Raw genomic sequence first — 26248 nt, forward strand, 5'->3', positions numbered from 1 at the left:
GAGATAGAATTAATCAATTGATTATCCAAATATATTTTGATCATAGAACATGTAAATAAAAAACAATTTAATGAGAATTTTCTTTCGAAATCATTCGGCGCGATAAGTCATTAATAAATTAATTGCAACGTTTTAATAATTTGTTTTTAATTAATCAACCTTTAAGACCAGTCACATTTATTCCATGTAATCCAACATTAAAAGGTAATTTCCATTAAAAAAACGTATAAATAGAGTTCTTAAAAAATTATTCGCTAAACAAAGTGTTGCTAATAAAAATTTAAAAACTCCATAATATCTAACATCAAATCCGAACCCCAATTAATTGGAGAAACTAACCTTTTCCATGAAGTCCAAACTGGGGATATATCAAGAGTCAAGAAAAGAAATACATATATTCTCCCCCATTATCTTGGGAGATTAATCAAGACAACAACAAGGTATTATTGAGTTTGAATACAAAAGATAACGCGCGTACATAGTAAACTCATTATTTTGCATATGAACGTATAATTTTTTTTTTTGCAAATTCTTTATATCAATTTAAGGTATAAAATGATTAAATACAGATATTGATTTTATTTATACTGTAGTTTTAAATAATATTTAATTTACTTAATATTACTATAATTTTTTGCATCATTCAATAATTTTTTGATTTTGTAGTTTATTCAGGGTATGATGTATATTGGTCAGTGTAGGTTTCTAAAGTTGGAGAATAGATTTGGTAGTTGTGAACAAAAATCGATCTCCAGTTGACCTCAACTTTTACCAATAACGTTCCTACGCATCACGTGATCAAGAATAAATAGAAAAATCTTAATAATGAATATGAATTATATAAATTATATAAATATCTACAGCTTTTATAACCCTTGTTTTTCATGTTTATAAAAAAAGAAGTGATAAACTGTTAAAATTATAATCGATATTTAAATAATCATAATATTTTAATAAAAAAAGAAGTGTAAAGTATATCATTTTGAGGATAATATCCTTCTTTAATAGTTGTATAAGTATATTGAGTACCATTTTGATTAAATACAATAATGGTAGAGGCAGGGTAAGTAGACATTTAAACTAGCTAAGTAGAAGAAGTGCGCGTAAATTTATTTACGTTATTATTATTATTAACCACGAAATTTTAGTGTATTACAAGATATTTCAGATATTTCATATTAACCAATCAAAGTGGTGCCAATTTAGTGGGGTTACCCCTAAAAAATTAGGGTGATATGCGCATCTGGAAAAGTATAAATTATTTGAATCTTTCATTTTCATTTTTATTTTTTTTGCCAATAACTCTCTTTACTTTTTAATAAGCCCATTTTTTTCTTTACCACTTTATACATTATTTTCGCTGTTTTTTTCGCTATGACCAAAGTTACTGCAAAAAACATAATTCCACGAAGCTTAAATGGACGCAGAAACAATAGAAAACACATATTATTAAGAAGTGGAATATGCTATTCTCGTACTAAAGATAATAAAAATGAAGTCGTTACGAACTTTATTGTTTCTACGGGACAACCAGCCGCAATTCCAGACCGCGTAAGCCAGGGCGTAAGTGGACACAGCTGCGGCTTCCGCGTGCGCTTTGCTAGCGATGGTGTATTTTGCCTGCCCTTCGTTAGCAATCAATTAAAAAAGAAAATAATACGTATAAAGTCAATTCTAAAGACGTCCAGTAAGTACAACAAAGAAAGTTACGTACGTCCAGTTCCTGGTGTACCTGAACCAGAGCCAAAACAAACGATAGCGCTGCGAAAATATTTGGAATCGCTTTGTTTAAACGAACAAGTATTAAGTCGTGAGATATTGCTTCGTCTCGGGACATATATGTTGGATTGCTTTGTTTCTCAAGGATGGTGTCGCCCTTTTATTAAACCTGTACAAGAATCGGCTCGGATTTATCACCTTCGCATCGCACGTCCGATGGATTTATTAACAGTTGAACATAAACTTTGGGCAGGAGAATACGATGGTGCAGTTTCAAAATTCTATGATGATTTAGCACAGATTATTTACAATGCATTCAAATTCCATGAAGAAATTCCGTAATATTCAAAGAAGCAGATTCGATGCTTACGTGTTTTGTCAATTTAACAACGAAGTTTTCGAAACCACCACATGATATAAATAAATTGGACTTCGCACTTGCTCAGATTGGTGCTAAACTCCCTCATGAAGAATTTGATGATGTTTGTAGAGTAGTACCAAATATTAAGAGGTACTCATTTTTTTTTGGTTTCCTTTTTTAACGGTTTCTTTTGTTTAATAATATTTTTTTTTTCGCGTGTAAATTAGTAAAATATATATAGTACCTTTGTATTCGTTCCTTCAAGTTACAAGGAGTGGTAGTAACGTTGCAAAACTTCCCTATGCTGCCGCTGAACGTTTGGATCCGATGTCAAGTTCTCTTTTTGACACATTCGAACGTGAAAGTCTCCCTCCGGTTAAATTTCAACCAACAGAAACGCATTGCAACTTTTCGCGTCTATACATCACCAAGGGTTCAAAGAATATTAAAAAATGTAGAGATGAACGCAATGCAATTCTCGTAATTGTGAAGGATGTTTCTTATGAAATCAGTGAGAATCGATTGCGATGTAATGTGATCATTTCAAAACCATTTGGCGAGCTACGTGATCTCGACACGTTCGAATTATCAGATGCACGATATTGGATCCGAGTTGCTTTACTTGATAAAAAGGCACTCGATCTTAAAGTTGGGCCAAAATTCTTTAAAGAATACTTACGAGAACCTTTTAAGGTTTCGGAATATGAACAACAGCGGGACAATAAAAATTTTTTGAAAGCTTTGAATCTATCTAAGTCACGTTGATTGAAATTATCACGTGATCTTTTTTTTTAATTTATTTTCAATTATTTTTTATTTATTTATTTTATTTATTTTCGATCAATACGATCAATACAAATAATCAAATTTAGATAAATTATTACTTTTTTAAAATATCGTGTAATTTCTCTTATATTGATGCATATTTTATTTATTTTCAATCAATACAAATAAACAAATTTAAATAAATTATTACTTTTTTAAAATATCGTGTAATTTCTCTTATATTGATGCATTGAAATATCAATCCGATCATGGGTATCATACAAATACAATAGATCCGCTACATGCATAGATACATTTAAAAAAAACAAGATATCAGATAAAGTATCGTTTTCGCACATCTGATAATCCCTTTCGGTTTATTTGATGTATCAATTAACCTTTAACATTTTTTTTTTAACATTTTTTTTTATAACTTTTCAGTTTTAATTAAATAAATCAAATATTGATTATCTTACTAAAGTCCGAAAAAAAAACTTTATTTCAATACAATCAATACAATAAAAGGTAATATGTTTCCAATATAAAATAAGAACAGAATCCATGAAGCAATGAGATAGATTTAATACAATTGATTATCCAAATATATTTATTTTGATTATAGAACATGTAAATAAAAACAATTCAATGAGAATTTTCTTTCGAAATCATTCGGCGCGAACTTCCAATAAGTCATTAAATTAATTGCAACGATTTGTTTTTAATTATTCAACCTTTAAGACCAGTCACATTTGTTCCATGTAATCCAACTTTTATTTATCAGAAACATTAAAAGGTAATTTCCATTAAAAAAAGTATAAATAGAGTTCTTAAAAAAAACGATTATTCGCTAAACAAAGTGTTGTTAATAAACTCCATAATATCTAAATCAAATCCGAACCCCAATTAATTGGAGAAACTAACCCTTCCCATGAAGTCCAAACTGGGGATATATCAAGAGTCAAGAAAAGAAATACATATAAGCTCCCCATTATCTTGGGAGATTAATCAAGACAACAACAAGGTATTATTTAGTTTGAATACTAAAGATAAGAATATATTACATGTATTAACAATTTACAATTTTAATAATTAGTGACCATGTGTCCAGGTGGTTCGTCAATTATTTCTTCTTTGAACACCGTAAGGGAGTAAACAGACGAATCTTCCTTTTAATAACAAATATTGTGTTGTTATCTGTTTCTCTCACAATAATTTTTCAGAAAAATGTTTATTTTTATGTATTTTTATTTTATGAAAAAAATTAAGATTTTTGTGATTTCAATCGAACCTTCGATTTGGCACGTTACGAAATAAATGTATTCCTTGCGACATCAATAATAACACGATTTTTTTATTATTATTTAATTCCTATAAAATTCTTTTTTTTAAAAAAAAAAATCTTCATTCATTGACGTGCACTATCCGAAATTTTTTTTTTCGTCGAAATTATCGTATTCTCTTATCGTTATTTTCGTTATTTTAAATATTATGTACTTTTCAAAAGTCAACTGATATTTCTTTTTTTTCTTTTTATAACACGAATAATTTTTTATATACAGTAATAATAAATTTATTCGATTACTTTATTATGCAAAATTTATGTTAATAAATACAAAATAGTTTAGCTTCTTTAATACATATGGCGTAATCACATATTTAAAGAAATTTAGGGTGATTTTTTCTCTTCAAACTCTTCTCGCAATCAAAAAAAAAAAATTTCAAAAAACAAAATAAAGTATCTTCCAATATCTTCTTCTATAAAATAAACATTTTACTTCTTAGAGCCCCTATAAAAAATTTTTTGGAAAATTGATCATGTCAGAGTTTTTTTGGAATGAAAACGTAATGCGGGAGAAAATACCAATTGGTAAATGTTCTTAAATTTCATTATTTATTATTAATCTTTTTTTTTGCAACATTAATTTTATTAATATATAAATTAAATAGGACCACGAACTTCTAAAGAACAATCGCTTTCTTATTTTGTGAAAATAATAAATTTCAAAATGGAATTTTTTATTTTCACAAAGTAAGAAAGCGAAAAAAATTTACGAGGGCTTGTAAAAAACGAATTTTAATTTAAATAGGCCATCTTTAATTATAAATGAGGAATCACAAATTGATAATTCATCATTTCAATTATTATTACGTTTCATTTTTAAGAGAATTGGATGTAAGCTTTATCTTTAATAATATTTAGTTATATTTTATTATTTATTTATATGGCATTGAAGAAACGGCAAATAAGAAATAAAAAATAGAGTATATTAAGTATTGAAAGTAATATATGCAAAAAAAATGTTATTCAAGGAAGATGTTCTAAACCATCTTTACTCTTCTCAGCGAGTAAAGATCTTTCTATACGTTTATAGAACCTCAAGACCATGCAGACTGTCACCATCTTCGCCGAAGAATGTGTAGTAAGGATAGTCATAATATTTAGTCATAGTAATATTTAGTTATTTTATTATTTATTTATATGGTATTAAAGAAACGGTAAATAAACGATAAAAAAAATAATAAACTAAGTATTTTAAATGAGTTCATTTACTGCAAGGGTTAAGATAGATCAAATTTTCGTGTTTGATAAAAAAAAAAAGCCGTATTGACGTGGTGTAGAAGTAGTAGATTTGAAAGTAATATATGCAAAAAAAAGATAAAAAAAAAAAATGTTATTCAAGGAAGACGTTCTAAGCCATCTTTACACTCATCCTAACAATTTTAACATTTTTAAACTCGCCGTTGTCGGAGCGATAACCGCATCATAACAATTAGAGGAAGTTTGTATCGCAGCTTGAGAAGCATAACGGGAATTCGGTGAAAGATTCGGTTTTTGGAAGGGCGTTTCTTTGGCTTCTACTTTCCCTTGGGCCTTATTTTGGTTTTCTCTGAAATTTCACTCCAATGATCTTAATTCGTGATTTAATTCCTTGCAGCCTCTTAGTTACAATATCGGTACTACTAGTAAGATACCCTCTATAACCAATTTTTTTCCGTAATATTATAAGTCTTCAAAAATGCACAATGGTATGTGTTTGTTTTCGCTTAGCTTACATTTATTTTAAAGCCAATCGTATTATTCCCAATAATTAATAAAGATTCGAACTTGCTAATATTTCTTCATTATAGTAGAAAGATTCGAACTTTCTACTATTTCTTCATTATAGTACTTCCTAACAATATTTACATGTTCTGCTGTAATAATTGAAGATGATATTTAATTGTCTTCTAATAATCTTTTTCAATAAAAGTTAAGGATATTATTACGTAATTTTTTAGGGTGACCCGTGGCTGTGTAGCAAAAATCTTGCGTTACGCTTAATAATAACGTCACGATTGTTCAAAACTACTGCCTTGGCAGAAGTCTCTTGAACATTTTCAATTATACGTTTCTTTGTTTTGGGACTTTTGTTTTTGTCTGATACACTATATTCATCAATCTTTGCATGACTTGATGCTCCAGAATATATCATTTCCATTATTTCTCGAAAACTGACGCGTTTCGCGTTTTCGATCTTGCACCATGTCTATAATCCAATATGGCGATTTGAGTAAAATAATTCATGTATTTCTCATCTTCATTTTGGCTTTGTTTTTGTAATCTTTGAAATTCGCGATGAAGGCAATATGATATTATTTTTTGAATAAAAGACTTTCTGATTCGATCGGTAAAAAATTGGCTATTACTTTATAATTGTATCCACCATAACTTCACACCATTATCCTCATAGCACTAAAAGACTAAAGTGAACTATTTCCTTGTGAATGTTATATATCCTTAGTCCTATTCTAAAAACGGTCATAATATAATTGACACTTTTTTCTAAAAATATACTGCCTTTGCGAAAGACTTACGCTCAACTATACACCCTTCGTTGTTGTTCAATCCTCAATAGTAATTAATAAATACATTGCTTTTAAAAACTATTACATACATTTGAAATTATACCATATAGTAGTTCATAATTTCGTTTTTCTAGTTGTGTTGTTAATAAAACGAACGTAAATTTGATCAATAAATAATATACTTTATATAAAATATTACGTTAGTTACGCTAATTAAGTCATTGTTAAAAGTAAATTTACACTAATAGTTCTCTTGTTGGTCGTGGAAATGTTTAATTGAATATAATTATATTTCTGGGAGCAAAGTAAGGGTATATAAAAAAACGTCATATCTGTTATTAAAAAAAAATCCCAGAAAATTTTTTTTATACCACCCCCATATCAATTGTTAAAGATGATGTGATCTTGATAACATCGCCACATAAAAAAACGAGGCTGTACGCGGGGAACATATTTAAAATTAGAAATTCCGTATGAATTCCGTCTAAAAATTTTATGGGGCAAACCTTATTATTTATGTACTCGTATGATTGTATTACAGAGCGAAACCTTAACAGGTAATATTAACTATTAACTTGGGGTTTCGGCTGAAAATGGTATGATAGAGAGTAATTTTTTTTTTTAAAAAAAAAATATTTATAAATCTATTCTTCAAGTCGATAGTAGATAATTAAATTTTAATCTTTTCAAATATTGACTTACATCCCTGTGAAATTTTTTTTGTAAAAAGCTCTGATAAATGATCCTAAGACGTAAGATGAGTGAAAAGGAAAATCTTAAAGACAAAAGTCTAACAAAACTAGAACTTGAGTTAAAACGTCAAATTTTCAAACAAAATCAAATTTTTTCAAATATTACTAAAATCTTCAAATGTGTGCAAATTTCATTAATACTCCTTTTAATAATATTCCTCTTGATAAATGCCATCCTTACCATCTCCAATCTGAACCATTCGCCTTCCAATATTTATCAAAGGTGGATGCTCTGAAATTTATACAGCAGCATATCTATTATAATATTTTATTTAATTATCAATGAAATAGTACACCTAATAGATTTTATGAAAAAAAATTAACTCAACAATACGAGTTAGAAAAGATTAAGTTGGAAATAGAAAAATTACGTGCTGAAAATGAAAAAGTTAAATTAGCAGCTACCAAATCCCAATAAAAATTTTCCCATTCCAAAAAAAACTCCGATATGTGATCAATTTTCTAAAAAATTTAGTATTACATATAATTCATTTACAGATGAGCCAAGACATATAATTCATTTACAGATGAGCCAAGTGAAAATTCATATTACAAAATTTAGGACAAGGAAGAAAATGTGTTGAATCTAAAGGAGGATCAACAAAAGATGGATAATAATGAAGATATTAAAGCGGAATTAACAAAAATCACTAATAAAGAAATGCGGTACAGTAAAACATATTATAATGATTGAGAAGTTACAGTTTATTATATATATATGTGTTATATATATTTATTTATAAGGTCGTTCCTTATCGGTCGGGATAAGGAACGGGTGGGCTTCGTAGGGTATAAGTGGGGGTTCGTTCTTGGATAAGGATGGGCAAAGAGTTTCAATTAGTGTTATTATTCTTTTGAATGTATAGGACTTTTTTATTGTTTACTCTCCCTGCTTTTACATAAAATAAATATATATTTATTTATATACATCCTTTATATCATTATATCATTATAACTTAATATTGAAGATACTTGTTCATTAATCATATTTTTTATTCATATTGTAAAAATATACTGATACTTAAAATATCATATTTGTTATAGTATATTTAAGTTAATAAATTGTATTAATCAAAAATTTACTTTAAAATTATTAAAGGTATATAATATTTTTAAACTAAAAATTTTATTGAATCATAGGACCATAGGCATTTGTTTTTGCAAATAAACAATCTTGAATTTTAAAAGTTGAATTATTAATGAAAATTAAATAGCAATTACAGTCAAAGCTTGTTATAGTAAACCCTTAGTTCCAATCACTATAACAAATATTCACAAAAATGAAAGATTTCTTTATAGTAGTAAACCTTATATTAATACAATAAAAAGTTTCTTTACTATGGTAAATAGGGGAGCCAGTAGTTCCTTTTAGTTTGTATTATTTGTATCAATGATTTTTGTACTTACTTTAATAAATTGACTTACAATTTACAAATTACAATCTTAGCACAAAAAAAACAATAAAAAGTTTCTTTTAATAAAAGTATTTAATTTGATTTTAAAGCATTAAGAATTTCCAATTCTATGTATATTTAGACCAATGAATTCTTTATAATTTTTTTATCTGATAATAGTTCTATTGGCATTTTATAATATAATCTTGTAAATAAGTAAATTTGATTTTTTATACAAATAATATTAATAATAAAATGAAATACTAATCCTAATTTTTGTGTTTAAAGTGATTTGTAAACAATATACTAATAGAAAAAAAGAAAATTTAATTAAATTTAAAAATTCAAAATCAAGTTTATTATTATTTTGTTATCTAATAGTTCAATTTGATTTAAAAAAAAGTTTATTTAAATCTGATTACTAAATTTTAGAATAATTACAAAACTAAAATAATAAAAAATATTAATTTTAATATAATTAATTATAAGTTGTATATTAAATATTTGAAGTTCTAATATGAGTATAGTATAATATTTATTAAGAAAATCGTGTTAGTATTAATTTTATTTACTAATTTTTGAGTATAATTTTATTATTTTAGTCAAATAAAATTAATTTTCTTTATTAATTAAAAGTTATTTAGTAAAAACAAATTACTTATATATTAATTTTTATGAATTTATATAAATATAATACTTATGGGAAAAATTATATTTTTCATAATAGCATTAACTTTTAAATTTTATTATTATTATTATTATTATACTCAAAGGGAGCAGCATTCCTTATTTAAAGGAAAAGTTACAAGAACCAAATCCTATTCAAATAGATATAGATTATACCCTACCCGCCTGCAGATATCATGAGTCAGACGCCACACCGCTGAAACTAAATTGTAAATATAAACCTAGTATACCAAAATTTGAATTGATTAAAATTAAACATTATAACCAATCTAACTAATCTGAGGAATAAAATAAAAATAGGTAAATAAATCTACAGGTCCCAATCTCTAAATAAAGATCAAAATTCACAATTTAACCCATCTAACGATTTTGATGAGCGAATAATCCTGCTTGATCCATCATCTTTCGGAGGGACCTGGCGAAACGTTCAGCTGGCTTGATTAGAGTACCTCCTCTTGAGTCGACAATGTTACGTCGTACGTTTCAAGTTCATCACTGACCGTGGTTTACGCCGGACAGAGTTGTTATGTTTGTTGTTACTGACCGATCTTTTCATTGAGGTTCATTGAGGTGGAGATACCGTTTGTACTTTCCCACTGAACGGTCAAACGACATCTGGGAGTCCACCATTCTATGAAAATCTGGGTAACCATGATAGTTAGCAATTTGGTACAAAATGTAATACATTTATTCCTGGTGAAATTAAACAGTTTTGACGCTTTATTCGTCATGGATGCGTCGATTTTTCCTTTTATTGCATCCTGAAAGATCGATGAAAACTCCTCTGAAGTCCAGAAATTCCAATTAATCTTTTGAGCAAATTGTCCGCTTGCTGTTGATTTAAAATCTAAGTCTCTTTGTAGTATGGTAAGCAGGGACGAGTGAAAATTGCCGCTTTGGCTTCTATTGCTCTGTGTCCTGTACATGGACCAATATGTGCTACCGTTTCATATTCTATATTACACATTGGGCAAATGAAATTTTTGTACAGCGTTGGATTACGTAATTGGAGCATTTTTCCTATCGGTAATAGGTTGTTCAGCAATTTAATCCAAAACGCCCAGAATTTGTTGCGAATAGAATTTGTGCATTTGACATGTTTGACTTAATTTTTTATACGGTCTATTAAGGCATCTTGATTACAGCTTAATTGGCCCCATTGCGCGTCATTAAAAAATTGCATCATGTTCTTAATATTATCGATCGTTGGTAAAAGTTTTATATCATCGTGGGCTAGGTTGAATTGAGTCGAAGACTAGTACTAGCGAGCTTGGCTAATTCATCTACTTTCTCGTTCCATATATACCCACTGTGTCCTTTTACTTTATGAAGCTCTAAATCTCTCTAACTACTTTAAAAATTCTATATAATAATAAAAAGTTATTTCTAACTAAAAAATTTCTCGGTCTGGTACCTAATATTCCATTAATTGTTTGTATCGCTCCCGCGCTGTCTGTTTATACTGTATGTGCACTTTCGATCCATTTGAACAAGTAAGTAACGCCAGTAAAATTGCATATATTTTCGCCCTGGTCGAAGATGGCCAATTGTCAATGCGCGACACAAAATGTTCTTCTGTTGTAATTTCAATAAAATGCTGCTCCTTGCGCTACCTCATAAGTATTTGGTTCCATTTGATTTTCGATCTAGCATTGCCGTCTATGATACTACCATGGGAGCGTTTTTTAAGATTACCATCGGTATAAAATTTTAGTTGATTTAGTGTTAACAAACGTCCATTAAAGTCTTAGTTAAATCCGAAGAGCCGAACCTTATACCTATTAACCGATCTTGGTCAATTAATACTATAGCCGGCGTGGAGGCGATACCCGATTCACTGTACTCTATTGATTCACTGATTGATGTCGGAGACGAATCGTCATTGGTGAGAACTGGGCTTCCATCTGCGTATTGATTGTTGGTTGACACACAAAGGCAATTTGTTGTAATTAAGTTTAACGGAGTATTTGTCGCAAAGTTGCCATCTTTGTGCGTCACATTAAGTGTTCTTGCCGATTTTCTAGGAATGTCAAGTGTTAAACTGCGAGCTGGCTTTTCAAGTTGGTATAAATTACCCAAATGTGAATCAAAACTAGCTATGTTCCAGATTTCTACGGATAACATATCCTTCTTGTGTGATTTCATGGTAATCTTGGCTACTTGGTATTCTTTTCTTCTTTTGAATACAATCCATTATTTGTTTCGCCTGTCGTTGGATGGGATCGGTAGATAATCGTTAAAGAAGGCCGGAAGATTATACCTTAAACCGTCCTTAAGTAATCTCGAGATGTCATTTTGCGAGAACAACCATTCTAGGTGCTTGAACCATATGGCTTTTTTCCCTTTGACTGACAGTCCGGAGAGGAATCCCGATTGAACCCATGTTATCATATGTCGTCCATCATGCGTTACAAGTTAGTGGGCAAAGAATAGGGCGCCGGTTTCGGTTCATTCATCTTTAATAACGATGACGGGGTGAAATAGTTAATCCATTCATCGAGTATGGTTCTATTGACCTTCTATCCTGAACGAGTCCTTCACACGATTTGTATTAAGTTGTAGACCTAGGTCATAGGTGAGCAATAAACAATATACTGCGAAATTTTTCTAACCCAATATTTCCTTCGTGAAATAAGATTGAGTTAGACTGGACTTTGCTATTTCTATCGTATGCTTAACGAATGATAATATGGTTTTTCTATCTGATCCCATTCTCCTTTTGACAATATCAGTGTCTGACTGAGATATGCTATCTTGGGGTAAAGGACTTTATTAATTAAATAAACTACATGAGCAATCGATAGCAATTTCTTCACTTTTCTTCCCTACTGTTTGTAAGAAGATATCTCGGATTCCTACAATCCTTTGTTTGTTTAATAATCTGGCCCTTTTGCTGCCAAGAAGACCCCTAGATAACGAACTTCCTCGCTTGTGACCCTGATGATACCATTGTGTGAATCTCCCAAGTAAACTTTATTCGCCGTTATGGGTAATGGTGAGTTGAAAACTAACAAGTCACATTTTTTGATATTGATAAATATATCCATCATGCTATAAAATGAGTTCGCTATGTTCAGAACTACTTGCATACGTTCTTTGGAGGTTTCAATGAACGCTGTGTCATCCATATAAGCTGCTACTGCCACTGAATTATTGTATTTAACCCACGTATTCGGGTTGGCAGGATCGGTGGGCATTCACAGCTGATTTCATAACCATATAGTTTCTGTTTTGTTGTATCTCTCGTTGTGGTCGCTTTGAGCAGAGGATCATAGTAGATTCGCCATATCAAAGGGGATAGACTATCGCCTTGATCTACCCCATCCCCTGCTGTGAAAGAAGGTGTAGTTCCAAAGGCTGTAAGTATCTGGGCTTTTCTGTTAGTAAAGAGCCTAATAATTAAGGTGATCAATCGATCTGGAAGGTTCAGGCGTTGACGCGTTGTAGCGCTAAATTCAGTCCTGTCATGCTGATGGAGTCAAGGTTTTGGATATATCTTTAAACATAAACCATAATTGTTTTTTGTTGGTTTTTGCGTCTTCAATTAATTATTAATTATCTGTATTGGAGTGGTTGTGGAATCTCCGGGTAGTCCACAATAATTTTGCTGACACAGTATGGTGTTGTGTTCCGTCAGTATTTTCCTAAACGCATACTTATTGTTTTGGTTAATAACTTTCTAAAATTGTCCAAAAGCGCGATGGTCTAACGTTTGCCATGTTGCGTTATCAGTATAAGATTTAGGGCGCATCAAATTAAATTCTGTAATCCTGGAGGTAATTTTTTAATCATAATATAATTAACTCCTGTGACTCCTGCTGCTGATTTTTCGTTTACACTTTTCAAGATTGTATCCCATTCCTCATCATCAATTTCTGTGAGTACTTCATCAAAAACCTGTTCATTCCGAGTCACTGGTTCATATATCTTTTGCCAAAAGGTGGCATATCATGGATTGATGAGAAACTGACCCTCTTTTTTCTGAACTGATGTGAATATGAGGCTATTGCTTGTTCCGATATATATTAACAACTCGAGGGGTGCACTTTTAGCAGTCGGTCAATAGGAATTGATTTGCGATCCATTTGGATTAATCGCTCTCAATTTGTTGGATCCTCTTTTCTATTGCTTCTGATATTTCAGTACGTTGCTTGGCTAGCATTTTAGCTCGTTCATGCTTTTGACGGGCCTTAAGTACCGCTTTTACCAAGTGGTTGTTAATGGTACAAGATTTGGGTTTAGATAGGTTTCGTCCACTTCCGGATAGTCTGTATTATATTTTGTGGCTATGGAAAACCAATCGCTGAGCTCATGGCTTAAGTCATGTGCATTATTATTATCTTGGCGTGGGTTGGCCGCCTCATTCAGCATGAGATTCAACCACCTTGCTAAGTTTCGCGTGTGTTTTTCGGGTTGAAATAATTTGTTGTTAATTACTTTCCTTTTCTTTGATCTTCTTTCTTGTGTGGGAGAGTAGCGCGTGCTGTGTCCACTAGCGTCTCGGTAATATAATTCCATGTAATTTCTATATTGTCTTGAATAGTCTTAATATCGTTACTTTCTTTTGCATTAGCAATATCCTAATTGTATCGTGAAAAAAGTTTCAACAAAGGACTTTACCGTCTAATAATTTTTTTTTCTTTTTTTTTTCCTGATTATTACCAAAGTATCATATAAAAAAGGAATTTTTTTTTAATATTTTGGGTAGAGAAAAAAAAAGGAAAATTTAGATCTCGCCCTCATACTGATGTAATGTTTAAATCTCGCCTTTATTCCAAAAAAGGATATTTTGTACGCTGATCGTTTAATTCTGGCTAGAATTAAATACGTCACGTGATTTAATGAAAGTGAACTTGCAGAGAGGATTGAATATTTTTTTTTAAAAAATTTATTTTAAGGATAATCAACCCTTTATATAAATATATGGGTTTTATATATAGCAAAATCTATAACAATTATTTATTAATATTATGTAATGTCAAAATCAACAGTTAATTGCAAAAAAAATTAATATTTTATTAACTAATTACATAATAAATTTTATTAAATTTATATTTAAAAAGAAAAGTAGATAACTACTCCAATAATTTTAAAAAAATTTTAATTACTTATTAATATTTTTAAAATATATATAAATAAATTTAAAGAAAATAAATAATTTTATTCAAATATTACAATGATTTTTATTTTAATTCTCAATAAAGTTTTTAATAAATTTATTACTATATATAAATAATATAAATGTACTATTTATTTGCGAAGTATCAGAAAGTTTTAATTAATTTAAAAATAAAATATTTATAACTTTTAACTTGCTTTTTTGATTTAATTTTATAAATAAAATTATATTATTTGATAAAGTTTAATTCTAAGAATTAAAAGTAAAGTTTTGTTTAAGTTTTATAGATCAGAAAATTTTTTTACTTATAACAAATTTGGATTTAACAATTTTTACTATGATTTCATTAAACAATTTTTTTTTTTATATACTATTAATTTTAAAAAGTATAATTATTTTGGAAAAACCTTTTTACTATACAAATATAAATAAACCATTCCAAATTAATAATTAGTTTAATGTCTTTTCTAGCTGAAAAATTTAAGGAAAAAAAGGAATAATTTAAACAAATATAATATTTAAATATATTAAAATTTTCAGAAAATCAGAAATATTTGGTTTTATTTAATAATTTTTAAAAAAAGAAGAGGTGCTTTAAACATATGTGAATATATGTATTTAAATTACCTTTAAATTTTCAAAAATAAGGGGAGAATATTAAATTAAAATTGCCTAATTCTATATAGTTACTGTATATCAGATATTTAAATAATATATTTTAGACATAAAATTAGATTCACATAAAATCTAAAAATAGTATATGTACAGTTTATGTAGATTTTTTTACACAAATCTACATAAAAAACATGCAAATGCTTTTTTATAAGATAAATTGTTTTTTGATTAACAAAGTCAATAAAAATTACATTAAATAGTAGTAACTTTAGTAATTTTTTTTTACACAAGACAAACAACTGAACTTTCTACCATAACGTACTTACATACATGTGGATGTCACAAATTCCTTTTTTTAAATTTTTAATTTATATGTATTTGTTTATCGAAACCTTGATTTTTTTGCATCATGCTAGTGTTTCGGGCGAAACTGAAACTAAATTCTTGATGAAACTTCCAAAACCTGAAACTGTTTTTTTCGTTTATGATATTGTTTCATTTGATGCATTAATAATTCTTTACGTTCAGCTTTTTTTTCCCAATGTGCTCCTGAAATATTTTATTTGATATAAATAATTTTACAATGAATATGATTTACACGTTAAATAATTCATATTACGTAATAATTTGTTTTAAAAATTTTTATCTATTACTACAATCATTGGAAAATACGTAATTCGAAATAATATAATTATGTAATTCACTATTAAATACTAAATTATTAATAAACAAATTATAATTTTAATTACTTTATAATAAAAAAAACCTATTGTAAACTTTGTTTAGCATCATGAAATCCACCTGTAACCTGTAATAACAATCTAAGACCAAAGCCAGTAACTTGTATGGATGCAGTATAATCAGGGTATACAAGTGACCCATCCAATGTTTTGATAATAGAAAAGTATTTCATTTTATTTTATGGAATCTTAATTATGTAATTTAAATTACACGAAAAAAAAAAATCGCAGTAGAATAAAGAATTATGTCTATAAATGATTATGTTTCAGAAAATATTATACCAATAGAAAAAAGCTAATCTTTCTCCGCGACACAAATGGGCGGGCACATATATTTTACCATTGTCTTTACGGTCGCATATATTTTTTAACATTGTTCTTTATCAAAGTTTTATCAACTATTAAACAAAACTTAATTTAACTCGTGTCAAATTAGGGATCACAGAAATATACGTTCGGTTTATTTGTTTTTCCTGATACATTATAAATAGACCGTGATCAAACTCCATTAAAAAATCAACAAGAAAAAAAAAATAAAAAAATAATTCTTTTCAAAACTAAAAATTATTTAAAAATGAATCTCAAACAACATTTACACACTAATTTCACTTTTTCTAAATAAAAATTATCGTACTATCATATATCGATGAAATTATTGAGCGTTGCTTGATAATTTCTAAACCGGGGTGCGATGAATATTTTAATATCCCCTCATCGCACCTTGTAAAAAAACTATTTGGTTTACTACATTTCCCAAAATTATTCTATTTCCACAAAAATTATTTTATTATCTCATTTGAGATGTTATTCAGTTCACAAAATAAAAATTTATTTTTCACATTTTTCCCACATAATTACACGATTCTAAACCTAAATTATTTAACCCTAAAAAAAATTGTCAGAAAATGATCACGTGTCTGAGTTTCTTTGGAATTTAAAACTAGAATACCAATTTTTAAATTGATCGTATTCGTAGTTAATCGGTTAATCGAATTCTTAAATATAAAATGTAGTTAGAATTATTTGTTACTATCATATCATATTTTTCTTTGTTTTAAAATATTCTTTGTCCAACAATGCCATCGCAAAATCTTTGTGTAATGTATTTCAGAGTCAACCCTGTCATATTATTAGTTCATTTGTCGTTGTACGATCTGCATCATTTGTCACAAAAAACACAAAAAACTGAATTCAGGAACAATGTGAAAAATTTAATTGATTAAGGAACATAATTATTTATCTTATTTTATTGTTTGTTCATTTTCGTTTCATTTTTTTATTTGTGTAAAACCTTGGATAATTAGTTATTACTAAAGGCATAAAAATTATTAAGTTTAATTTGATAGCGATAAGAAATTTTTTATCTATTTTTAGTAAATATTTAAGGTCTATTGTTCCATTATTCTTTATTGGTTCATCCCGTGAATATTCTATTTCGACTCAGAATCAACTCAAAAGAATCAACTCAGAAGAATCAACTCAGAAGAATCAACTCAGAAGAATCAACTCAGAAGAATCAACTCAGGAAAATCAACTCAGAAGAATCAACTCAGAGAAGAATCAACTCAGAAGAATCAATTCAGGAAAATCAACTCAGAAGAATCAACTCAGGAAAATCAACTCAGGAAAATCAACTCAGAAGAATCAACTCAGAAGAATCAACTCAGAAGAATCAACTCAGGAGAATCAACTCAGGTTTTTTGCCGTCTGAATGACCGATAGGTTGAAAATACGGGCCGCGTCGCTTATTACACAGCATCCACATTTTCCGTTATCATTATAGTCATTATGGCATTTGTTCTCAACCAATAGTTTATTTATTGATTTATGGCTGAAAATGGTTTAATTAGGGATCTAGGTTTCTCAATTGTTTATTCTTTTATCTTTAATCTATATTGTAATATAAAGAGATTGTGATGTAAATAAAATTGTAGAGAAAAATTGTTTCACAACCTTGTTAGAGGCTTTTCTGCTTCTGAGAAAATAAAAAACTGATGTCAATGCGTGAATATCAAGAAATAAAAAAGGCTGAAAATTCTAAATTATTGCAAAAACCATGAACCCAGATATTTTTCACGGGATGTTGATCATTTTGGCTAACGTTCCGGATAATAAATTTAACACCATTTATATAGTAGTGGCGCAACAATTACGATATTCAGATAACGGCTCTATCCTGTTCTATCCGGATCGAAATACTATAATATGGACTCTATTTTTTATTAAAATTGGTGCATAATTACTAATTTATGATCTAAATCTTGAATTTTTTTATTAAATATTATTTCTTACGTTAAGTATTATACTTCGTTTTTTTGTCATCTTTTTATTCACGACTTGTTATTACATCATTTACATGTGTTACTTTAGATTCCACGTGAACAAAGCCATGGTACAAATTACAAATTCAGTAAATCACCATACGTAAAAATATCTTGCAAATAAATAGAGGTCTCGTGTTCACCGCGTTCATTTTAACACACACAGACTTTTCCAGTGTGTATTCTTGAGAAAAAAAAATCGGAGAGGAAAGAGGAAAGATAGAAAACAGAAAATTAAAAAAAGATCTAATGTAGGCGGGCGGAACGCGCGCCTACAAATCTTTAAGTTCGTTCTAAATGCTTTTCTTATTCAATTAAGAAAATGTCGTCCTTCAAGGTAATTTATGATAAAAAATTATTTACTATCAATGACTTCTTTTTCTTCGAAATGTCGTCTTTCATGGTAATTTGATAAAAAATTATTTACTAAAATGACTTCTTTTTTTTATTAGAATATACAGCCTAAGTGAGGACATAAATATCGGTATAACGAAATTTCCTAAAAATTTCATATATGTCCATATATGGAGGTTTGACTGTATTCAAGAGTTCTTAAGTTAATACTTTTCTTATTCAATTAAGAAAATGTAGGTAATTTATGATAAAAAATTGTTTACTATCGATGACTTCTTTTTCTTTTGAAATGTCGTCTTTCATGGTAATTTGATAAAAAATATACTAAAAGATCAATGACTTCTTTTCTTTTGTTAAAATACTCAAGAGTTCTTAAATAAAGATAAAGATGAAGAAAATCAGTGAAGAAAGAAAACAGAAAATTAAAAAAGATCTAATGTAGGCGGGCGGAACGCGCCTACAAATCTTATGGTCTACTTCAGATATAAATTTTCAGCTCGATCTATTATGTTCGAGGTTGCCGCGAAAATATAGTGCCTTTAAGATGCATGCTCATGATGATAAATGATTTTTTTAGGTAATTTTACTTGTATTTTTTATATTAAACTCTTTTTTTTGGAATAAATTTATCATTAGATCACGTTTATTAATATATACTTATTGTATAGTAATCCGAAGGTCTTAAATTGAGAAAGATCTTTTGGAAAGAAAATGTATATAATCATTATAAATATTTTGTATCTCTCATTAGAGGTACAAATAATAACCTTAAAGAAGTTGTACTCTTCCTTCCCGTGAATCGAATAAGCAACATTACTGATACAAATGGAATATTAAATGCTCTTGCAGTATTGCCTAAAGACCTATGCAATAGGTATTTTATTATATAGACTCTCACGATCACACTATTAAATCAGTCACGAGTTAATTTATAGAAGCACCGGAACCCGTCCAATCTCCGAAGTTAAGCCACTGATGGCACAATCAGTACTACAACGCGGGACACTTGATAAATTTTACTACAAAAAAAGGTTGCAGCATTAAACCTGGATACGACAAAATTTGGCGTGGCGTATTATGTAGTACGATAATAAAGATTTTACAACTAGATAAAGTTCGGATGTAATGAAAGTACGGCTCGTATGCCTATTCTGACCAATAAATTGAATTTGATTGTCCTTTAGCCAAGTGTAATTTTTATTTTGAACCGAAAATGAATAAAAAGTGATATAAATAATAAATAATAAATCATAATAAATCATTAAGATTCTAAAAAAAGAAGGGAGACCAAGAAAAGCGTTTATTTCCAAAGTTAACGTAATAACAAAAAAAATTATTAAAATTATTATATATTTAAATCATATCAACATTTATCGTTATCATTCCCGTCAAAATATTCATTTTCATTCCACATTAAAGATTTTCTACAGCATCTCTAAATTCCTCATTAATTCCATCAAATAATGTACTTTTAAATTCGCCGGAAGTTAACACTTGGAACCCATCTAAAAATCTCAACAATTCATGAACTTGTTGAGAAATTTTTTTAATTCCTTTCATTATCTATCTTTCTTACAAGTGGCCATGGTGATTTCAAAAATTGAAGAAATCCACTTTTTCACATTTTTATTTTTATCAATCATTTATGATTAAATTTTTAAATTTAAGGATTGGCATTAATTAAATACACTTTCGCATAATAGCCAAAATTCTTGTGTAAGCATTGTAAAAGGTACTACTTTTGTTCTGAAAATTGGTTCTTCAGATAACATTTGCCAAATTTTTGAAACAGCTTTTGGATGTAATGAAAAAATCTGGACCAAAAAAATTATAATAATGAAATTCAATATCAAGTAATAATAGCCAGTTTCATAAGTCCACCATCTTGCTACATTAGGAATTCTATAACCGCCACCTCCAAGAACTAACAAGGGAATCTGTCAACTTTTATAAATCTTACGCACTCTCCATGAGCTTTAAATACTTATATTAAAACCTCCTAATCTATCTTTTCCGAGAGAATCTGCTCCACATTGCAATACAATAACGCTTGGTTGATAATGATCTCTTACATCTACATAACATCCTTGAATAATGAAACATAGCTATTATCATCAATTCCATCTTTGAGAGGTACACTTAGACTAAATGCTAACGCGAATAAATCATCAATAAAAATGCACGTGACCGTAGAACTGACTGCTGTTAGTGGTTTTCACGTTTTGACTAAATGAAAAGCAAAATTATTTGTTAAATCAGTAATTAAATAAATTCAGACAATAATTTCAAAATCTTACATTTTCTAATGGTACTTTATGACGCATATAATTGAATTAACACAGTCATACATAGTATGCCATCTGGTATCTATCCACTTTTTCAATAACCTTCACAGGCTTTAGTTTCTTTTAATGCAGAACCTTATAAAACAATTGTAATATCAATAAATAAATAAATAATAAAATTTAATATTAAATTACCTCCTTGATGGACTTTTTTAAAATATGTCCCCGTAGTATTAAACTTTGTTAAAATCCGATTTGCGGATGAAGTAGAGCAAATAACTTTTGAAATCAAATTAATAGCATGTACCAATTGTACCATACAACGTACATTAAAGAATATTTGTAGAATACTTGCTCCTGATTCTTGAATCTGTTACAATTACTGAAAAATTTGCTGGACCCAATTTCATCAATTATTTCTTCAATTGTTTCGGATAAAAATTCGCCAGTATGACTTTTACTTAATAGACCCCTTAAGCGCCATAAATATTCTCTATATTAAAAAAATTCCAATTGATTAAGAATAAAATTAAATTAAAATCGCTAAACATTAATGTTGGGAATAACATACACTATATTAAATTTGCTGTATTTTTCAATTCTTTAATAACTCATGTGTTTACAACTTCAGTTTCTTATGATATAAGTTTGCCAGAAAGTAATTCTTTTGATGGTGGCGTATCCTGGGCGTAGAGTCTTCAAAAATTCAATAAAAAAGGATTTCCAATTACATGCCATGGAATGTCACATACAACAAATGCTCACGATCAATTTCATGAGTTCTATTCTAAGAGAGTTAATACTTACATTAATGATGAAAATCTCCTATTTTTTTGTTTGAATTGAACCATCATTAAGTTTTCGCTTTTTAGATGAAAAATTGTTTATATCATATTTTGTAATATTTTGATAATCAAAATATATTTCCTTCAGCTTTTGCAGCAAGATTATCTTGTATCAGCTGATACTTTAGAATAATCATTAGTCAAAATGTTTTTCCAACCCTTTTGAAAAACCCTTTTTCCAGAATAGACCACAGTATACACAGGTTGCTTCATAGTGACCTTCTGATACTTTTCTACCTTATATAGCATGGTCTCTCATACCAAAGACTTAAAGCGATCACCAAAACCTTTTCCTTTTTTTTTTGTTGGAATTATAAGATGCATTTGGGGAAGAGTTAGAAAAGGTAAATTTTTTGATCTTCTTTTATGGCCATTCATGTTAAAACTTTGTGTGTTTAGTTTGTGTGATACTAAGTAATTTACATAAAACATAATATACTTTAACTCATCCTGACCGTGCAATGACCTTTTCACATAATGGGTTAGTAAAGTGAACTACGATACTGCATAACAGCCTATAGCTTATACAAAATGATAATTGATAATTGATTGTTTATAAAGTCAGACGAAGGGGGAAATGGTTATTTATGATTAAACATGAATATTGCATTTTGCGAAATATCGAGAGAAAAATTTAAGAACATTACTAAATTTAGTCACCAATTAAAAAGAATTCACGTGACATTTAGATTTACCAAGTTTCGGAAGTTTCGGAAATTTCTCCAGTTTCGGAATGAAACGAAGATCAAAATAGAAGTATATTACTAGTGTAACATATTTACTTAATACTTGTACAGAATCAAAAAAAAAAGTGGACAACTATGCAACTATGTGAAATTGAAGGTTATCTTTGCGCTAGGAATTCATTCATATCGTCAGGTAAATAGGACAAAATCATGATGTTACCAAGGGACGACAGTATCACATGACTAGAAAATATGAAAATCCACATGACCCTAGAGGCATGAAACTTTTGTAACACTGAAAACCATGACTTTTTTGTGTCTGATCTTAAAAATTTGCCGTATGTAACTCGGGTGTACCGAAACCTTAATCCTTTTAATCCTTTTTCTGTAACAATATGTAATGCAATTTTAAATAATAATATGACCGCAGTCAAAGTCTATAATACTTGTCACACGAGTTCTGTATAAAACTAATTCTAAAAGCAAATATAATACACATGAAACATTTTTACGTCACAAAAAAAGTTCTCGAATATTACACATTAGACAATTGAAAATTTAAAAGTTTCATTTCTTTAAAAGGGATTAAAGAAAATGAAAAAGTTATTCAATGTACAAGTTTCAAACTAAAACATTTTGATCATCTTTTATCAAATTAAAAAATGCTATGCTAAATGAATATCATTTGATATGTAATTGTGTACTTTCTAAATAGGGTTAGTTTGAAAATTTAAGATATATGATCTATTTACATAGTCGGAATCTTTGATTTATGATAAAATTTTAACAATTGAGCTTTGATTTCCCAAACCAAGTTTATTGATTTTGATACAACTACAACTTAACGGCCGACTCGGATAAATATATCATTGTATTAGTCAAACCCGAAGCCTCTATTATAAAAAATTTGTATTGGGCACCAGACATCAAAATTATATATAATATGGTTGGTTTTTGACATTTATAATTTTTTTTCATTCTATTCAATCGTTTATACATACTATTTCATTCATACATAATAAACATTCATACTATTTATTCTTCTCTTCATCATAACTATGGTTCAACTTTATGCAGATGTTATTTTATTGATTATGCTTGAATTACAAGATGATCTTTCATCTTTACATTCTTGCGTTCTTGTGAGTAGATCTTGGTCTCGGATAGCCGTACCTTTCCTATGGAAATATTTCTCTTGTATCAATGGATTTACCTATAATCGTGACAGGGAATCACGTATAAAATTATACAAAGTAATAGCCAATTTTTTGCCGATTGAATCAGAAAACCTTTTGATCAAAAGTAATATTATATTGCCTTCATATAAATTACCAAGAAAACCAACATTTGAATATATGAATTATTTTACTCAAATCACGCCATGTTGGATTAAAGATATGGTGCAACTTTTTATTGAAGAAGATTCTATTTATAAAAAAAATTTATTAGAAGTCCAAATTTACAATTTAATTTTTAAAAATTGTAAAAATATAAACCATTTTTATTTGAATACTGATATAAAATTCTATAATTTTCCAAGTGTGGGATCATTTTTTTTAAATCTACAATCTCTTGGAATTAGTTTTGAAAATAATATAGTAACTTCAAAAACATTACTCGAACTTTCCACTATTTGCCAAAATATAAAAATTTTAGAGATAAATTATTGTAATGAGGATTCTAAAGGTTTAGCTTCATTTATTGAAATGCAACATGATCTGCGGTACTTATTTTTACATTTTATTAATAATAATAATAATAAAAACAAATATCCATTATTAAGCAATGTAATCAAGGAAAAAGGCTGCCATATTAAAAATATTTTTGGTAACACTACTTATCGATCCTGGTTCATTTTTAAGTTTAATAAATCCACAACATTATGAGAATGTAGACTGGAATTTTTCTTTTAATAATATATTAATTTTCTTAAAAGTATAAAATTATTTTTAATATTATAGAATTATTTTTTATTTTTTTTTTTATTTTTATAAATAAAGTTAAATTTTTCATATTAACAGTTAATAATATAAAAATGATAAGCATAACAATGTTCATAAATTAATTAAATATTGGATGAGGGAAAAAATTTAATTGAAATCTGAGGTTAAATTATTTTATCGTTATAGTCTGGAATTTTTTTTTTTAATATTTTATATGTGGGCAGCAGCAGCAGTTGCAAGTATTGAAGAACAGAATATTTTTTAAACATGACATTACAGAAAGCAAACAAATTGATTTCAGATCTAACTTTTTATTTAAAATTTTGAGTTAAAAAATTGTCATATAAGCATTTTTCTGATGCACAGTTACACACCCATGCTGTATACTATACATCATACACATGTTATAAATAAATCCTAATATTACAATATAATAACAGATAATATAAAGTAACATTTAAAATAATGAAGAAATTGTTAATTCCCTTGTGATTTACTACGGCTCCACCACTGTTTCCCGCACTTCCCTATAGGCAAAGCAATAACTGACCACCCTCTAATTCCTTTAAACGCTGCTGTTGCACATATGTCAGGATATTTTTTGGAACAAATGTATTCATAAAATCCTGGAGCAAGTGGGAATTCCCAACGTTGGGCATCACCATCATTTTCATCATAAGATTCAATAGTGAGTTTTTTGCCATTACCATTGCATTGGACGTATTTGCCAATAATACCATTGAGTAAGATGCGGCTGTCTTCAGTAATTATCCAGTTATCGCCTTGTTTGTTTAAAACAACATCAGTTTCATTTACTTCCCAAAAAAGATCATTATGGCCACTGATGAAAGATAATTGAATTTTCGTTAGTATTTGACTTAAAGCAACAGCAGTAATTGTGGTTAAAAGGAACAAAAGTAAGTTAAATTCCATTTTTGATTTTCTGTTGATTTTACTTTTTTTTTTTTGTGAAGTTAATTTTCAAATAGCGTAGAGTCGAGGCGTACGGTTATATAGTTGAAACAGAGTTTTCTGAAAGAAGTGAGCCGATGGATAATTGATTATCCGGATGATCATTTTTAAACATATGTTCAGTTACTCAAAAAGAATTCTCTCATCTAAAAGAATTGTTGATGCAGACGAAGCTTTGAATGGATGATCTGATGTTTTTGCGATATCTGTCATTTTTTTCTTTTTAATAAAATTCTCAATAAATCCATTTTTTTTCTTATAAATAGAATTCATTTTTTTCTTTTTAATAAAATCTTTGCTAAAATGGCATTTTTTTAAATATACAGTACATTTTAATATTTTTGTAATACTTTAGTAATATTTTTAATAATAATATGAATGCCCAATAGGATAATACTTACAAATAATTAAATATACAAAAAAATTATAAAACATATTAAAAATAAAGAGTATTTAAAAAATTTTATATTAAAAAAAAACGTGTATTTAAATGGGATTTGGAATGGGATTGGAAATGGAAATGAGAATGGGATTTGGGATGGATGGATTTGGAATGGGATGGAATTTGGAAATGGAATTTGGATGGATTTGAGATGTAAGATGGGATTTGAAATGGGATTTGGGATGGGGACTCCCATCCCATTTATTTGAATGGCAAGTATATATAGCACAGAATTTTGGTGATGAGACCCGTGTGGACAACAAAGTAGCAGAAGAAATGGGAATATATTTTAATTATGATCGAATGTCACAATTGATATAAAGTACAATGATGTAATCTCATTAGTTTTACGAATAAAAAATATTTATTTTTTTTTCTGAACGACGGGTAGTAAACCAGTTT

At 28.5% G+C, this 26248-nt stretch overlaps 6 protein-coding genes across 6 annotated transcripts; 2 read left to right on the plus strand and 4 right to left on the minus strand.

Moving 5' to 3' along the window:
- Positions 1 to 6120: 6120 nt before the first annotated feature.
- On the minus strand, positions 6121 to 6324 carry OCT59_001522 (uncharacterized protein; the record flags this gene model as incomplete). The annotated part of the gene is made up of 1 exon (XM_025326430.2): positions 6121 to 6324. The coding sequence occupies one exon, from the start codon at positions 6322 to 6324 to the stop codon at positions 6121 to 6123; it is 204 nt and encodes a 67-aa protein (XP_025176167.2).
- A 4925-nt stretch (positions 6325 to 11249) lies between these two features.
- OCT59_001523 (uncharacterized protein) lies at positions 11250 to 11669 on the minus strand (the record flags this gene model as incomplete). Its single annotated transcript, XM_066139643.1, has 1 exon — positions 11250 to 11669. One exon carries the CDS (start codon positions 11667 to 11669, stop codon positions 11250 to 11252), a length of 420 nt encoding a protein of 139 aa, XP_065989033.1.
- A 2058-nt stretch (positions 11670 to 13727) lies between these two features.
- Positions 13728 to 14042, minus strand: OCT59_001524 (uncharacterized protein; the record flags this gene model as incomplete). The annotated part of the gene is made up of 1 exon (XM_066139644.1): positions 13728 to 14042. One exon carries the CDS (start codon positions 14040 to 14042, stop codon positions 13728 to 13730), a length of 315 nt encoding a protein of 104 aa, XP_065989034.1.
- Positions 14043 to 17074: 3032 nt separating this feature from the next.
- OCT59_001525 (uncharacterized protein) lies at positions 17075 to 17709 on the plus strand (the record flags this gene model as incomplete). Its single annotated transcript, XM_066139645.1, has 2 exons — positions 17075 to 17100; positions 17373 to 17709. 2 exons carry the CDS (start codon positions 17075 to 17077, stop codon positions 17707 to 17709), a joined length of 363 nt encoding a protein of 120 aa, XP_065989035.1.
- Positions 17710 to 19237: 1528 nt separating this feature from the next.
- On the plus strand, positions 19238 to 19717 carry OCT59_001526 (uncharacterized protein; the record flags this gene model as incomplete). Its single annotated transcript, XM_066139646.1, has 4 exons — positions 19238 to 19250; positions 19342 to 19351; positions 19425 to 19547; positions 19609 to 19717. The coding sequence occupies 4 exons, from the start codon at positions 19238 to 19240 to the stop codon at positions 19715 to 19717; spliced, it is 255 nt and encodes an 84-aa protein (XP_065989036.1).
- Positions 19718 to 24909: 5192 nt separating this feature from the next.
- Positions 24910 to 25365, minus strand: OCT59_001527 (uncharacterized protein; the record flags this gene model as incomplete). The annotated part of the gene is made up of 1 exon (XM_025318430.2): positions 24910 to 25365. One exon carries the CDS (start codon positions 25363 to 25365, stop codon positions 24910 to 24912), a length of 456 nt encoding a protein of 151 aa, XP_025176161.1.
- Between the last annotated feature and the right edge of the window lie 883 nt (positions 25366 to 26248).

This window comes from Rhizophagus irregularis, chromosome 1, assembly GCF_026210795.1.
Source record: "Rhizophagus irregularis chromosome 1, complete sequence".
Taxonomy (NCBI): domain Eukaryota; kingdom Fungi; phylum Glomeromycota; class Glomeromycetes; order Glomerales; family Glomeraceae; genus Rhizophagus; species Rhizophagus irregularis.